The 17,295-nt window shown below is 53.6% G+C and overlaps 1 protein-coding gene across 4 annotated transcripts in view; it reads right to left on the bottom strand.

Annotated features, from left to right (window-relative positions):
- HOMER2 (homer scaffold protein 2) overlaps positions 1–17,295 on the bottom strand; it is a 69,194-nt gene that overhangs the window by 1,670 nt on the left and 50,229 nt on the right. For all 4 annotated transcript variants that reach the window (XM_037053525.1, XM_037053522.1, XM_037053524.1 and 1 more), the window contains 6 exons: positions 16,393–16,524; positions 7,929–8,021; positions 4,661–4,767; positions 2,857–3,013; positions 901–1,011; positions 182–262 (listed from right to left, as the gene is read on the bottom strand). In XM_037053525.1, coding sequence (XP_036909420.1) covers positions 182–262; positions 901–1,011; positions 2,857–3,013; positions 4,661–4,767; positions 7,929–8,021; positions 16,393–16,494 — 651 coding nt within the window. In that variant the 5' untranslated portion in view covers positions 16,495–16,524. The remainder of the gene's footprint in view (positions 1–181; positions 263–900; positions 1,012–2,856; positions 3,014–4,660; positions 4,768–7,928; positions 8,022–16,392; positions 16,525–17,295) is intronic.

Here is a 17,295-nt window from a genome sequence, read left to right as displayed (position 1 = left end):
ATGCTGAAGGCACAGGGCGCCTCCGTATGAGTGGAAAAACCAAAGACCAATGCGGCCGCCGAGCCTTCGCCAGCGGGCGGAGGTGGCATCTGGCCTGTAGCCGCTGCTGCGTACGAGGGCAGAGGCCTCGGAGGAAGAACAGCACAGCAAACACCTTCCCGTTCGGGCTCCCCGCTCCTACCTCTAACTTCTCGGAGACGTATTCGCACTCGGACATGAGCTGAGGTATGATTTCACTTTGCTTTCGGAGATCTGTCAGCTCCTACAGGAGACAGGAATTCGGAGAAGAATGTAAGAACAGGTCAGGTAAGATGTATTCCTGAGAGTCCTCCAGCTGGTGCCCCCAGGACTGGAAGCAGCTTCTGGACCCTGTACTGTGTGCACCACTAACAACGGTGCTGACCTCAACACCGAACACGCACCAGGCACGCTGAGCGCCGAGTGCGCTGCACGAAGCCTGCACGCCACCGTGAGGGACGGCTGCTCCTGTGGTCCCTGCTCTGTAAAGGGGGAGCTGGGGCTGAGCGAGGCTTGGACACCTGCTCGCCTCAGCTCGCCAAAAAATAAATGACTGGATGATTGCTGGCTCTTGCTGCCTTAATTTGACAGCAGAATTCAACTTCTGAGGATGGATCACTTAAAAGAAGTCTCCAGGTGTTTGGAGCGATGTTCAACTGCCTCCTAGACCTGAGTGTCTGACCACACAATGCGCACAGTGAGGAGGCCGCTGACTCAGGAGCATTTGCGCCTGATGTGACTCTCGGCTCCATCTCTGTGCTGATGCCCAGGCAGCTGCCAGGCCCAGCCACACGCCTGCGGCCACCTGCTGTGTCCCCAGGCAGGGGTCGCCCCACAGCCCCAGAGGACACCGAGGGGCACCGCCGGAACTCGGTCACTCACCGTCTCCTTTTCTCGGAGCTCCGACTGCAGCTCCTCGATGCGTATCTTCAGCTGGGTGTTCTTCTCCTTCTCTCTGTTTATCTCGCTGCTCTGATCCTCCAGCTCGTTGATCTTGAGTAAACATCACACAGTAAGCAGGGGTGCCAGGTTCTTTTGTCAATGAGCAAAAGATCGCCACGGCTCTGCTTATGCTTTCTTTAAAAATAGACCATAGACTAGCCCACGTGTGTGTCTTCATGTGGCTGTCCCAGGGGCTGCTGGCCCTTCCAGCAGGAGACGCCTCACTCCCTTCCAGCAGAGCCAAGCCGGTCACAAAACCTGGCCTTCAGATGCTCTGGGCCTCCGGCTTCTCTCGTGGCCACAGGACAGATGTCCTGGGACTCTGTCTGCTTCTCCCCAGAATGATTTCACATCATTTTAATCACACCCTAAATCATTCTGTTTCAAGGGTCTGAGCCAACAGGGTCGGCAACAGAGCACTGTGGGACAGTGGCCACCACACGGGACAGGATGACATTTCAAACCGAGATGACCTTTCCCTGCCGAGGCACTGGAGCCTGGCCCGCAGGCCTCTTCCTGGGGGGTGGCAGAGGTGCCAGCTGCGTCAGCAGAGTGTGTCTTCTCTCCCTCCCCAGCCTGAACACTCAGAAGAAAGGCCAAGGCTGAGACCCCTGGCCCTGCCATCTGACGGCAAGTGTTTCGGGGGACCAGTGTGTGTGCAAAGTCAGTAGGAGTGGAGCCTGTGTGTGGCATGTTGGTGGGGTCCCCACAGCGACAGCAGTTCTCGGGGTGACTGCATGGGTGAGGGCAGTGAGGCCACTTGCCAGAGGGGACCTAGACCGGTCCTCGGGACGTGAACCCCGGCAAGGAGCTGCTGGCGATGCCTCAGCTCCGGAAACAGGCGCCCAGGGCTTCCCCTCAGGGGAGGGAATGCCCTTTGGGGGCACTTCCTCCACCCCCTGGCCCTGCTCTTTGGCTCTCGTCCTCAGGTGCCTGGCAGCTCTGCTGGGGAAAAGAAGGGGCAATCGGCCCCTCTGGTGGGCAGACCAGCTGGCCCCGGAGGGAACCACAGAGTCAGCACTTGGCCGCGTGCCCTTTGCTGTCAGCACTCGGGCACTGAAAGGAAAAGTGACACGAGGCAGCTTTCGGTGCCATCTGCACCACGCAGGGTGGCGAAACAGAGCCTCGGCCTCCGGTGGCTCCGCCCAGTCAGGTGGGCCGTCACAGGGTGGGGGCTGGGAGTGATACCGACATCGATGTGGCGTGTGCCCCTGAAATCCCACCTTTACCAACCAGGCCCCGTTCACCGCCTGTGGGGTAAACATGCTGACCGTTAACACACGGTCAGCACAGGGACCTCGGGAGTCTCAGGCCTCCCCAAATCACCTCATCGACTCAGCCCACCCACAAGGGCCGTGCATGACTGCAGGGAAGGCTGTGGGGAACTCCAGCCGAAACGCTCCTGCGTCGAGAGAGGAGAGCAGCGGGCACAGCATGGTGGCCAGCACCCGCCCACCTCCCGCTCCAAGAGCCGGATTCCTTTTCTACCTTCAGAACAGAGACTCGTGTGAAAGGGTTTCTGAGCAAACATTGCTCACCATTTCCGGAATCCGTTTTCTTCACTCACCCCCCGGACTCCCTTCCTCCACCTCAGATCACTGGACCCCAGAAAATGCCCAGAAATGGCCACCCACAGAGGGCAGCAGAGGGTGCTGTCTGCAGGGGGCAATGCCGACGTCTCCCACTTCTCTCTCCTTTGCAACAGGAATGAGCAAAGTTGGTTCAACAAAAGTAATAAATCAGTTACTGAGATGGAGGGAGGACCAAAGCAGGGAGCGGCAAGCCTTCCTCCGCCTGCCGGTGGGGATGAAGGCAAAGTGGGGGTGGGGAGAAGGGGCCTGGCCACCCCTGCCACCCCTCCCGCCCCTCCCCCGCCTGCGGTGCCCCGCAGCCCACCTTGTGCCGCAGCCGGTCGTTCTCGTCGCGGCAGATGGAGAACTGCCTCTTCCACTGCTCCACGCTGGTGGCCGACTCCTGCAGCGCCACCGTCAGCCGGGCGTTGCTCTCCCGCAGGGCCTGCAGCTCGATCTCCCATTTCTTCACATTGGCGGCACTGCCGGGCAGGGGCCGGCGGGTGACTGGGATGGCACGGGAGGTCCGTGCCCCCGCCACCCCCTCTCCCACCCAGCATGGGCCGGCTGGGCAGACGGATGCCAGGAGGGGCTGGCCTCTGTCGGTGGTGCAAACCCGCCACCTCGCCAGGCCATTTTCTTAAAGGATTGCTTTAGAAAAGAACAGAATTCTTGGAGAAGGAAGAGCTTAGAATGAGACTGCAGAGTGAAGACTCCTCCTGCCCACTCCTGGCCGGGCCCTGCCACTGCCCCCTTCCTTCCTGGACTGGGCCTCGCAGGCAGAGGCTCCGAAGTGCCTGGGCCAACGGTGGGCCCCGCCGAGAACCTCACAGAACGTCCCGCACCCTCTGGACGAGTTCCTGCCACGGACCGTGGGGCCCAGGGACCCCGGGTTCCACAGACAGGTGACTGAGGATGGCCCCACTGTCACTGGCACCTCTGAAGGAAACCAGGTTTGAGAGTCCAGGAGACAGCGACAGGCCCCACCCCCACCCCGAGGGTGGCACCAGGGTTTCCCCCACAGTGCCGCAAAACATCCGTGGTTCTCTTTGATCTTATGTTTTTGGTGCAGACATTCTTAACACCAAGCAATGTGGAGTCGGGTGCCCCCCAGATGCTGTTTGCTCTGGAGGCTCCAGGGGTTTCCGTGTGCCAGCCATGACCTCAGGGGACAGGCTGAGCCTGCAGTGGGGGCCATCCCTTAACACGGCCTGGCTGAGGACAGCTCTGCTTCTCAAGGCTTTTTTCTTTTTTCTAAAGATTTTATTTATTTATCTTTAGAGGGGAAGGGGAGAGGGAGAGAAATATCAATGTATGGTTGCCTCTCGTGAGTCCCCTGCTGGGAACTGGCCTGCAACACAGGCATTTGCTCTGACTGGGAATCGAACTGCGATCCTCTGGTTCGCAGGCCCGCGCTCCATCCACTGAGCTTCACCAACCAGGGCTCTCAAGGCTTTTTACAAAAGTAAATACAGCTGTATTGGAATAATCTGCGATATCTTTCATCCCACGGCCTCAAGGACCCGGAAACGTGACGGGAAAATACATACTTTCAGCTCCAAACAATACAGACTGGAAAACCAGAAAGGGTTATTATCTGATTAATTTCAAGACTGATGAATGAGGACTTAAGCTGATTTGGGGAAATGGCTTCACCCCCATTCCCATAATTCGCTTCTCTATTAAATTGGGATTTCAAAACATTTATTTTTAGGGCTGAAACATTTTCATTCAGGCAGCTCGCTGTGAGCTGAACAACCAAAAATAGTCCTCGAATTGCCTGATGAGTAAGAAGAGAGACTGGTCACAGTTCTGTCCTTTGAAATACCTGACAAAACCCACAATCCAAATACAGCGGCTGGGTCTAAGGGTCACAGCGCTTTCTGGAATCCTAGGCCAGGTCACAGGAATTACGCGGCAGAGACGGCCAGGCCGGCTGAGCTGAGAGGTGGGTGCCACCACGCTGTGCGCACCAGCAGCCAGACAGAGCGAGGCGTGGGCTCGCTGGCCTCCTCCTGCCGGGAGCAGGCTGGTCCCTCCCAGCTCTGAGATGCTGCCCAGCAGGAATGCAGTCTGCAGGGATGCGAGGGGCGCGGGGGGAACTGCATCTGGACTTCGAGCCCCCTTACCTCTGTGTCAAGGCGATCTTCAGCTTGTTGTTCTCGGACTTCAGGTGGGTGTCCGCAGGGCTGGCGTGAGAGGCCTTCTCGTCGTCCGTGCCGTTAACACTGGATGCCTGAGGGGAGGACAGGGTTTCACAGCCAGGCTCCGGGCCAGAGTGAGCTCCCCGCACGGCCCGCAGGCCCTGGCAGTGGCGGCAAGGCAGGCGTGCGGAGGAACCGTTTCTGTGCGGGGGAGGATAACTCATCCGACCAACACACGGCAACGAGCCGCACGTCGAAGACACCGCGAACGAAGGGCAAGGCCCGGCGGGGGGGGGGGCACGTGAGCTCAGAATCTGCAGTTCAGGGTCAGAGGGCACCTGGGGCCGCTCCCCAGGCCACGCGCTGCACTCACACTTCCCAGATCGACCTCACACGCTCAGATAGCCGCTCTCCTGAAGTAACACGGACAGAGCCACAGACCAAGAGAAGAGGAAAGATTTACACTGAGGAACAAGAAACAGTGAGCGAGGAAAGAGAAAAAGTACTGCAAGCTGCCATGACTTCAAGATCCTGGGGCTACAGAGAAGAGGCCCACACGCTCACTGAAAGAACAGGACTCAGGTGTGGACGTCTGCCGTCTCCGCTCCTGTTGGGCATTGTTACCAATGTTCCGAGATGCCCCCTTAGTAAGTCAACCCACGTGGCGGTGAGATCTCATCTGGTCTTGGACGAGAGCTCAGCAAGACCTTATGTAGCCTCCAAATAGGCATCACGGGAAAGGAAGGGACGATCAAGGGGACGATGTATAAGTGTGACTAAATTAAATTGCTGCACGGCAAAAAAATGCCATATACAAAATTAAATTGCAAACGAAAACCTGGGGAAATATCCACTGCTAAATATTTGTAGATACGAAAAGCCAAATGTTAATACTATTCCTATACTGAAAAACTCTTGGGAGAGAGGACCCATCTGTTAGAGCCAGACACTGAAATACTGACGGGTGACATGCCAGGGGGTCTGCGGCTGGTTTTAAAACTTAGCGGGAGGTGGAGGGAGGCACAGAAGAAACAGCCGGTCATAAACTCCTCATTCTTAAAGCTAGAATTCTGCCTTGTTTTGTACATGTTCGAAAGAATCCATGTTAACAAATAAAGTTCTCAGCCCTGACCAGTGTGGCTCAGTTGGCTGGGAGTGGTCCCGCAAAGCAAAAGGTCGCTGGTTCGGGGCGTGTATGAGAGACAACCGACTGATGCTTCTCTCTCACATCGATGTTTCTCTCCCTCTCTCGGTCCCTCCCTTCCCCTCTCTCTAAAAATACACAAAATCTTGTAAAACAATTAAAAATGAAGTTCTTGAAAATCAACACAAAAAGATGAACACTTTAATTTTTTTAAAGGAAATGAATATGCAATTGACATTGACGGAAAACAATGCACAAATCAATTAAGAAGTACAAAATGAAAAGGGCCAATAAAATACATTTTTCCTCTGTCAAATCAACAACGTTGTGTTGGTGAGGGTACGGGATAAAACACTGCTCTCCTTCGTGCTGGTGGGAGTTAAAACTGCCTATTTCTGCAGGGCAAGTTTGCAGTGTTCGTCAAAGGCTGTTAAAACATCCCTACTTTTTACCAAAACCTTCCACTTCAAGAATTTACCTGCACAAAGATGCGTGAGAATGCTCATCACAGCGTTAGTCATGGCAGTAACACATTAGAAAGCACACAGATGGCCCAAATCACAGGACGGGAATGGAGTAAGCTCTGACACACACAAACATCTGGGACACTGTCTGGCCATTAAGCGAGTTTTACAAAGGGGACGTTTGGAGACCTGAGGGAATGATCGTGACTTTTCCTGATAACTTCAGGAAAAGTTATCAGGAAAGTTCCTGTCCACTTGAAGTCTAGTGTGCACTCACTTCCACAAATCCCCATGGGGCATCTTTCATACGAGGCGCCTGGGACAAGGTGCTGGGACTGAAACTCGAGGCAGATTAAGCTCTGCCTTCACAGAACACCCGAGCCACCCGATCTCCTGTCCTGGGAGTCGGTCACGGTGGCTGGCAGACCCGGGGCTCCCTCGCGTTCTCTCCCCTCTTCTCTGCAGCACTGACATGCTGAGGGGGCTCCTTGCTGGGGTCCGTGATGGTGGGACTCCTTTTCTGCCTTCCTTGCTGGCTTTCCGCCCATAACTGGGTTCACTTCCCAAGACTCTAGCTCTAGCCCCTTCCCTCCCCCAGCTACTACTTCTGGGTGAACCCGAGGCTTCAGCTATTTCTTCTGTGAGACCATCAATCGTAACTGCTCACGGAGCCCAGGCCTCCTTGTTCTCTTTCCAGCAGCGTCTCCAACGTCCGTCCCTCCCCCTTTAGTCCTGTGGCTACCCTGGGCGGGCCATTCCCCACCCCACGGCGTCCTCACTGGTCCTCTGCTGTGCACCCGTGCGTGACCCTGGTGGCAATTCCAGATCGACAGTCATAAAACACCTCCAATGCCTGCCCACTGCTCAGTAATAAGTAATCAAATGAAAAACTAATGAATAAACAACTATCCACCCTGAAGACTTCCAGGCCCTTGGCAGCACCTCCAAGTGCGTCTCTGCCCCTCCCCTAGCCCCCCCAGCCCCCCCCCCGGCCATCCCGCTGTCACACATGCTCCATCCCAGACCTGAGTCACCGCTCCTGACGTCTGTCTCTCCCTGTCTCTGCTCACACGACCTTGGCACGAGGTCGAGCCATCCGCCCACCACCGCAGACACCAACCGAGGCGTCAGGAGTGAGGGTTGTATTTCAGATTCAAACAGGCCCGTCTTGGTCCACCATAGCTCCTGGGAAAGGCACTGCTCCTCCAGCTGACCTCGAGCCGTGGCAGCCCCATCGCCCACCGGACTCCCGAGGGAGACAGGGGCGGGGGCGCGCTGGCCCAGCACGGGCACCTGCCCTCGTCCACGGGCACCCTTCACGCAGTCGCCATGGCCCACCAGGGAAGGGGAACGCGCTGCCCCGTCACTGGGACGGAAACAGGGGCCTGAGAGCGCCTCCTAGGGGCCAGGGACATGCATCACCCTAATCTCAACAACTGTTTCCACTCAAAAACACATCACCACACCCCGCAAAACGTCAGGAGTCTCATAAACACACGTCCTGTGCACTCAGTGTGAGCAGGCTAACAGTGAACAAGCTTCGAAAACGCCCTGCTGCGGATTCCCTCTTTCCTGTCAACGTGACCGGGAGCAGAGTGCCCATCACCAGCTGTCCTCGGATTTACCTCAGGGACAAGTCACTCACTTGAGAATGATTACTCGAGGTCTCGATCTTCTCCTGCGACTTGTCTCTGGCTAGTTTGGCAGCGTCTTTCACCTCCTGGAATTTCTCTGCGAACTGAACACGGAGGACAGTTATTAAGGTTCTTCTTACCCTTATCGGTGGCCGATATTCAGAACCCACCTCTATTCTTTTGTGTTCCTTTCAGGCCAACGGATTCCGTACAAACAGAGACGGAGAACTTTACTTGAGATCGAAAGGGGAGTGACTATAAGGAGGCCTCTCCCGGCAGACCCACTGGCCACGGCCTGACCCAAACCAGCCCCTCAGCTGCTGACGTGCGTCTGGTGAAGAAGGACGGGAACAAGCACCCCTGGGTACCAGCAACTCACAGACACGAGGAGTAGTCGTGCCACAGAAGGAGTCTGAAAGCTGCATAATTTCTCTAGAGAGATCCAAGAGCTCTTACAAGTCAACATAATGAAAAACAAAACCATCTCCCCCAAAAGCTGGGGAGAAGCAACTGTTCTAGGTTTTAAATGCGTAAATACAAAACACCAAAATGCAAGACAGCGACATGAGACAGGTAGTCTATGATTGAACCCGGGTTTGAATGGACCAACTACAAAAAATTCTGGGGAACAATTGGGGAAATGTGACCAGGGACTGGAGTAGATAACATCAAGGAATTACTATCACTGTTATTAGAAGTGCTAACGGTGTTATGGTTATGCTGAAAAATGTCACGCTTTTTGAAATAAATTCTGAGGTGTTCAGGCGTGAAATGCTTTGATGTCTGTAACTTATAGTGCTCCACCAGCAATATAGTAAGTAAAGGAATGTGGTGAATATTAACAACAAGGTCATATGGACACGGGTGTTTATTGTACTGTGCTTTCTAATCTTAAAAAATGTTTTAGCCCTGACTGGTATAGCTCAGTGGATTGAGCGTGGGTTGGGAACCAAAGGATCGCAGTTCGATTCCCAGTCAGGGCACATGCCTGGGTTGTAGGCCAGGTCCCCCAGTGGGGGCCACATGAGAGGCAACCACACATTGATGTTTCTTTCCCTGTCTCCCCCCTTCCTCTCTCTCTCTCTCTCTAAAAATAAATAAATTTTTTAAAATGTTTTAATATTTTCACAATAAAAAAGTTCTCAAAAATCCCAGGACAGCAACACCCATTGCAGGCTTGGCGTCGCTGACAAGGCACTGATTTGAACCAGCAGGTACACTGTCCGAGCAGAGCACATCTGTGACGGGCAGTGCGGGCCGTACAAAGCGGGAGAGCTGCGCGTGGCTGCTGAGAGACCAAGGGAGCTCGCACGCTGCAAGGCTACCCACGACCCTGGGGCTTTCGCTAAGAACGCACTGATTTCTGAGCCGGGCTCCCCCTGAGCGTGTTCGCAGGCCAGCAACAGGGGTCAGCGTCACGAGCCCATGACGAACGCTGGTGGACCAAGCACACTGGTCAGAGGCCAGGAGTGGAGAAGCAGGCAAACGAGTCAGTAAACACAGCCCTGCCAGGCTCTGGATGTGGGCAGAGCCCGTGGGCAGGGCCTGGGGCCTCCACTCTCCTCGTCCCCTCCTACCTTACCCTGAGCACCCCCAGATGGCGAGGACGGCAGCTCAGCTCTTGGAGAATCGGGGCACGCACCTTCAGCTGCAGCGGACTCTCCTCCCCTTGTCACCCACACCCAGCACAGCGGGCCCTGCAGGCACCCACCGTTGGTGCCGTGGGCGAGCACACTGGCCACCCTCTTTCCGCAGACCTTCGGCACAACCACACCTGCACGTTAAGGAGTTTGATGGCCTGACACACACTGACTCTTTCGCTTCTCACCGCTACTGTGTGGAACATGAGTCCTCATGTACATTTTTGAAATAAGAAAACGGACCTTAGAGAGGTTAAGACTTGTCCATGGTCAAAGAAACGGGAAACCTGAACTTGGGCCCAGGTCTGATTTCTACAGATCATCCTACACATTGAGGGACCTCGTGGTGCCGACAGGAATGCTGAGTCTTGCCCACCGCAGTTGCTCAATATTTATTCATTGGATTTTCCACCGGCAAGGAGAAGCCCCATTACCTTACAATGGAAAATAGAATTGTACTCACTTCCTCTTCAAGAAGAAATTTACTTATACAAGCTTTAACTCCAACACAGGCCGCAGGAACCTTCAAGGCTCAGACAAGGCCTGAGGAACAGAATGCCAGAAGCGGAGCCAGGGGCCCCGAGGAGGGGTCGTGATTTGACAGCTTTCCTCACCGACATCATTTAGCTGTTCTCCTTCCCAGTTACAAAAGCAAGACAACGGACAACTGTCACACGCATGTCAGAACACACATCCTACAGGACTTCAGGGTCAGCGTTATTATAAATAACAACAGCCTACAGCGTCTCAGAAAGTGGGAAAAGGACAGGGGTTCCTGGCTCTTTGGATGAGACGGGACGAGCAGTCAGGATGGAGGAAGCCTTGTTGCACGCACAGCGACCCTCCGCCACTCTCTCGGCTGTCCGTGTACACTCAGCACAGCCGGTTTCACACCGGGACTGAGCGCAGGCAGCGTGATGCCAGGGCTGGACGCTAGTGTCCTGTGGTTTACCTGCTTAACTGCTCCCTGAGCTAAGATGTCCAAACCTGACCTCAGCTGGCCTTGCAGATGCAGGCAAATGAACCACTCGGAACTCGGTTTCCTGCTCTGTGAAACGTGAATGACAGCAGAGCTTCCCTGTGCATCAACCACTGGAGGATGAGAGGTGGGGCTTTGCCAGGCCTGTGGGGAAACGAGGCTGCGCTGGCCTTGATCTGACCTCCTCCTACAAGTGGAATGATGGCCGGGGCCTTAGAACCATGAAGGGTGGTGAAAGAGCTCCCCAAGAGGGCAAGTTCATTCCCGGGAACGTCCGCTAGTTTCTTTACGTGTGGGGACACTGAAAGATTTGGTTTCTGTCCGCAAAGGGACTTGGAGTCAGTCTATAGAAGAATCTGTTTTATGGTCACGAGTGACAATTTTTAAAAGGTCATAAAATAAACTTAAAATGTCAGGAAGCAGGATAAACCCAATCAGACAAATTTTTAAAAAAATAATCGCTTAGAGAGATGTCGTGTTAGCAGATGTATGATAAAAACAGGCCCTATCATTTACATAAGATTTAGCGTATGACAAAGGAAGAATAACAAATTAATGGGGAAAATTATTCAACGTATAATTGAAATAACTGTAGTAAACTGGGGCAAAAGGAATTTAAATCCTTACCAGTGGGTTAAAGGGATGAGTATGTTTTAAAAAGATCAAACCTTAAAACATCTACATGCAAACAGAATTGAACATTTATCAAAATTCTGCTTAAGTAGCTCTGGCTGGTGTAGCTCAGTGGAGTGAGCGCAGGCCTGCGAACCACACGATCGAGGTTCGATTCTCAGTCAGGGCACATGCCTGGGTTGCAGGCCAGTTCCCAGCAGGGGACTCACTAGAAGCAACCATACATTGATATTTCTCTCCTTCCCTTCCCTTCTAAAGATAAATAAATAACTTTAAAAAATTCCGCTTAAGGAATGAAAGGATAATTTCTTAAACGTGGAAAATGTTTTTGAAAAATCACAAAGGTGACAGATCTGACGCCATAATACTTGAAAACGTTCGAGGGCGAGAGGAGAGAGACTAGCTCAGGAGGGAGGCGAGCCTGGGGAAACAGCGTGAGCAGACCAGGACACAGGAAGCGGCCATCGTCCCCAGCACAGAAAGTGTGAGCAAGTTGCTGTCTCCAAAGTATAAGAAACGCCTTATTTAGAAAGTCACGGAGGAGTAGCAGGGGGTGAGCTGGCCTGCGGAGGCTCAGGAAACAAGTTGCAGAAGCAAAAGAAGGGCCCCTGGAGCTGAGGAGAGGGAAAGGCAAAGGCGAGGCAGCTGCGGGAAGAAGAGGGCAGCGGGAAAGGCGACCACTCGCTCCCCAGAGACAGGGACAGCACCCATGAGCGAAAACGGGAAAACCCCAACAGAGACGTGGCAAAACTCGTGAATAAAAGATACAAAAGATACAAAGTAAGCAACTTTCAGAAAAGGCAGCTCGGCTCTGCTGAAGATGCAAATCAGAGTAACGAGGTCCCATCCTTCGTCTGCAAGGGAGCAAACACCGAGTACAGTGATAGCAACGGGTGCTGGCAAGACGCCCCTGTCAGCACTGTGCATTGGCACAGCCCCCCAAGAAGCAATCTGCAAAAAGGTATCATGAGTGGGAAAAAATACGCATGCCCACTGACGTAGTGATATCACTTCTGGGAAACGACGCTGTGAAAATAATTGAGAATATGAAAAAAGGTCTTCAACATACCAGGGTCCTAGATTTATCAGTAATAGTGAAAACCTGGAAGCAATCCAGACACCGGGAGAGACAGCCCTCTCCCGGCCCCCAGCTGTTCGAAGAGAAGCACTTGTACCGAGAGGGGGACAGATGGCTGTCCTTTGCTAAAACATCCCCTCCCCCAAGTCTTAAGGTTTATAAAATTAATGAAAAAGCACCTGTGCCTATACAGTTAGAAGGTACAGTTTAGAAAAAGGGTTTGAAACCTATAGTCCCAGCACCCAGATATAAACAGTAAACCACATAAACTTCTGATATTTTTCTGTCTATGTCTAAACACCTGTTACACGTTTCTGTTGAAATGAAATTATATTGTATCTTATTTTGTAGCTATTTCCGAAACCACCGGCGTGGCATTCACACCCCCAAGCAACCACGGCTCTCCTACCGGGCCGTTGGGACCGCTGTGCAGTGTTGTCCCCAAGGACGCGCTGGGGCTCGTTTAACCAATTCCTGCTGCTGGACACTGAGCGTCTTTGTTTTTTTAAAAAATATTTTATTTATTTATTTTTAGAGAGAGGAGATGGGAAGGAGAAAGAGTGGGAGAGAAACATCAATGTGTGGTTGCCTCTCATGTGTCCCCTACTGGGGACCTGGCCTGCAACCCAGGCATGTGCCCTGACTGGGAATCGAACCGCGATTCATTGCTTCACAGGCCTGCACTCAATCCACTGAGCTCCATCAGCCAGGGTTTTTTTTGTCCATTATAAATGATGCTGCAAGGAAAATCCTGATGGCCGAATCCCTGTACTCAGTTACAATTATTTCCTTAAAATAGGTGCCTATTAATAAAACTCACGGATCAAGGTTTATTTCAACCACAGCAGTTTCTGAAATGCAGGCCAAAATCTCATTTTTTACTTATTAGGGATCGTTTTCTGCAGTGGCAATGAAATAATGTTAATCAAAATAGAAATCGTCATTATCATCATCGCAAATGAAAGACTATTATTTTGTTTTACTGGTGGTTTTTTTGGCGTTGGCCATTGAAGACATCACGGAAGACAATTCCCGCCCGCTTAGTCAAAGTCCATCTCTCTTTTTTCCCATTAGCTTAATAGAGTCTCAAATATATCCAGAGCAGGACACTTCCTAGGCGATAAAGAATGAGAGCTGGCCCTGGCTGGCGTAGCTCAGTGGATTGAGCGCGGGCCTGCGAACCAGAGGATCAAGGTTCGATTCCCAGTCAGGGCACATGCCTGGGTTGCAGGCCGGTTCCTTGCAGGCTAACTACCAGCAGGAGACGCACAAAAGGCAACCATACATTGATGTTTCTCTCCCTCTCTCCTTCCCCTCTAAAAATAAATAAATTAATTAATTAAAAAAAAAAAAGCTCTGGCTTTTCTTTAAAAAAAAAAAAAAGAATGAGAGATGGTCTACAGTGACCATGGCAACCCAATGGCCTGCCCTCTTTTCCTCCTGGGGGGTGGGAGGATGGCCTAGGGGCCCAAGACTCACATGGGCCCAGGAAGAAGTCTGTCGGTTGAGGAAGTTTTCAGGGAAGCTGGCGTGTTACCACCCTCCGTCCTCGTGCCAGGGATGCAGGCGTGATGGACAGAGTCTGAGACATCATCTTGTACCAGGAGGGAAAGGCCAGTAAACAAAAACACAAATCGGACACCCAGGACCCTCAGACCCAATATCGCGGAGCCACCGTGGGAACGCTGGCAACCGCGTGCCTCTAGGTGTCTCTTCTGTCCCTTCTGTGAGTTTCTTCTGTATGAAGAAAGTGACTGTCGGCTGAAGCACTCTGAGTAGTTTCAGTCACTTGCAGCCAAAGCATGATAACTACAACATCAAGGACTAGTGCCTCCCATTTAAAAAATGGCCCTTAAGTTGGGAGACAGAAACGTATGCGACAGAGCAATGTTCTTACAGTGACACCGATTTAAAGTGAACATGAGCCCTGTCTGGTGTGGCTCGGGGGGTTGGGAATTGTCCCGAAAAGCGAAAGGTCGCCAGTCCGGTTCCTGGTCAGGGCCCATGCCAGGTCCCTGGCTGGGGGGCATGGGACAGGCAACTGGTCCCTGCTTCTCTCACACACTGATGTTTTCCTCCCTCTCTTTCTCCCCCCTCCCCCCTCTCTAAAAATACACAAAATCCTAACAAAATACAGAAAAAATAAAGGGAACATGAGGGTACAAATCCGGATCACAGAGGAAATAACTGCAATGGGTCGAAAGCAAACGCCGCGTGTGTCAGGCTCTGAAGGCCCCGGCCCAGAGCTTGAGCACCCCGACCCGCACCCCACCCTGTCACGGCAGAAGGGGTTCCTCTCTCTGCCATGAGTGACACGAAACCAAACGTGGACAGTGACCTCTCAAGGTCAGGTGCCGGAAGCACCCTAGACCTTAACAACTGGCTCGTTCCCACATTTGTCCCTTCTCCCATCAGCCCTTCCTTTCCCTTTCCACGTGCACACGCCCCCTGCCATTTCTCAGTGGGCGGAGCTGTCGTGGCCTCCAAGTGGGTGGACAGGCAGGTCCTGGTTTACTGCTGGGAACTCGATGCTTGTACTGTTTTGGGAAAGCCCATTGGAAGAGAAGAGCGTCCCGGTAATACTTGCTGGCTTGTGCTGTAAAGTGGTCCTCATTATGGAAGCAGGAAAGATCAAAGTATCTATTTTCTTTCTGGGGGGTGGAGAGAGAAGTGTGAATACATGTTCTCGGACGAGAACATCCACACCAGTGTCCCCTTCTCCAGAGCGGTTACGGTGTTTGACCACCAGGTCCCCTCGCCGAGACTGCCAGCTCGCTTCATGGTAATTCATCAGCGTGTGGCGAGTCGCTCCCTCAAAGAGCAGTGAAGAGTTGATTTGAAACGTTGTGAAGAAAGGAGACAGCCGAGTGCTTCTCTGACAAGTCTTTGTGACAATGGCAGGCCACCGTCACGGAGCGGGGACTCCAGCGTCCGGCGCCTGGGAGGTCGGTGGAGTGACTCAGGCGGACAGGCACTCACCCGTAATGAGGGGACACTTTCCTCTGTCGGGGAGAAGTTACAAGGGGCCGCACTGGGGAGCGGGCACAGCTTAAAGTCCCTCCAGCGCCCAGAGGCCAAAAAACTGAGCTATAACGACTCGTTCTGATTTCCGTTTGGCGTTCTTGCTTCACTCCACGTTTTCCATTGGAACTTTCCCCCATTGTCCCTCCTACTTTGATTCCCCCAGAGACCGAAGGCATTGTTCCAGGCAGCCAGGACTGACGCTCTCAGACCGCCCTGGGGGCCTGTGAGCTCAGGCCCCGGGGTGGGACCTGGGGCGTGCGACCTGAGGTGGCCCCGCCAGGACCTCGTCTCTGACAGGAGCGCCCCTCTGATACCAGACAGAGGCTCTGGCATCATTCCTGCGAGAAATCACCATCATACTTACTTCCACTTCAAGTGTATTTTCTCTGATTCTCTTCATGTCAAAAAACAGCGTCACTGCCTTCCCTGAGACCTGGATTTTAAACTTTCCCTTGGATTCCTTGAGCTACTCTGACATCCTTCCAATAAGTTCCCAGGTCACATGAATGACCCAATCTTGCTCTCAATGAATACATTCTTAACAGCTACAGAGCGCTCTCTGGCCATCCTAGCAGGACACCTACTTAGCTCCCCCCAGGAACTGGGGGAGGCGTCTCAGTTAGTTTGTTCCCTCGGCCCCGGCGACCTCCAAGTCTGGGGTCAGTCGTCAGATGCTCCTCCACACCCCCGAGCATCTGTGCAGCGTGTCCCAGACCCTCAGACACGCGAGTCAAGGCGATGAGCCCTCTGCCTAGGGAGGGGCAACACACACACGAACACCGTGTGACCTGTACCTGGTGTGGGGACTGCGGGCTGAGACTGCTGCTATTAGGTGCCACCTTGCTCCCTGTGTCCGGGGCTCCTGCTAGAGTCAGCAGTGCGGACAGCTGCCGCGGGCCCAGGGAGCCGGGTGACACGCGGGCAGGAGCACAGGCAGAGCCGCCGCCTCAGGCTCTGAAGCAGCGTTTGTCAGATACGCTTTCCTTTCCCAAATGGCATCCCCGTCCCACAGCCCTGTGGTGCCAGGAAGGACGAACTGCGGGGGGAGAGGAAGCTGGCTCGCCAGGGCGCCGCTCAGCCCCTCAGCGGCTTGTCCCGAGCTGTGGAGAGGACCCCGTTACCTTCGTCAGCTGCAGCTCCGAGGAGAACCCCAAACCGAACACCGTGTTGGCTCTGCTGTCGGCCCACTGCCCAAACTTCTGCGATGTTTTGGTGAACGTCATATTGGGTGTGATTGTGCTGTTTATGATCACCTGCAGGAGAACAGGCCAGAGAGCAGGAACGTAAACACCGAGTTGGACACCACAGGGTCGCTCCCAGAGTCTGGGGCCGGTGAGGCCGGGGCCCAACGCTTAGAGCAGGCACCCCTGCCCTCCCAACGGGGTTCGCCCCCCTGACTTCCTCCTCTGCTGGCACCTCCCATGACGGGGCCAGTGTCAGAGACTCAAAACCAGACTGCCAGGCTGCAGCAAGGCCTTACAAGTGATCCCTGGGAGAAAGTCTCTCCTAAGTAGATTTTCCAAAACTGCTTTTCATTTCCCCAGAGTTGCCACGTCACACGTTCCCAGGAGAACTTCATGTACATTTTTAAGTGCCCGGTGCCCCAGTGTCCAGCTCAAACAATTTAAAGTCTCCATAAGCAATTGGGGCTTGCTGCCTCCCAGCAGAAAAGGAAGGATTCACCCCAAATGGGACTGTTTTGGGAAGGCGGACTTACAGCGAGACTAATCACACAGGCATGAGTTGGCTGTAGGAAGCTGTGAGGGACTGTGCAGGGACCTCGTGGTGGCCCCGACCCCTCCTGGGCCTCAAGGGAGCATGTGGTGACCTCACAGGAGGGGAGGCAGAAAAGCAAACACCTTGCCTCCCTCCCTTTGTTCTCCTGCCATTGGCCAAACCCAACCAGGAGCCAGAGGCCCCGGGAGCCCAGTGAAGGGGTCGGCAGGTCAGCCTCTCAGGGACCAGGGCAGGGTGAAGAGGGGGAACAGGACGGCACCCAGCACACGCAGCATTCCTTCGTTCAG

The sequence above is a fragment of the Sturnira hondurensis genome, unplaced genomic scaffold (genome assembly GCF_014824575.4).
Source record: "Sturnira hondurensis isolate 20B ecotype Veracruz unplaced genomic scaffold, ASM1482457v3 Scaffold0007865, whole genome shotgun sequence".
Lineage (NCBI taxonomy): Eukaryota > Metazoa > Chordata > Mammalia > Chiroptera > Phyllostomidae > Sturnira > Sturnira hondurensis.
The sequence above is the reverse complement of the archived record's forward strand: the minus strand, read 5'-3'. Positions and strand labels throughout refer to the sequence as shown.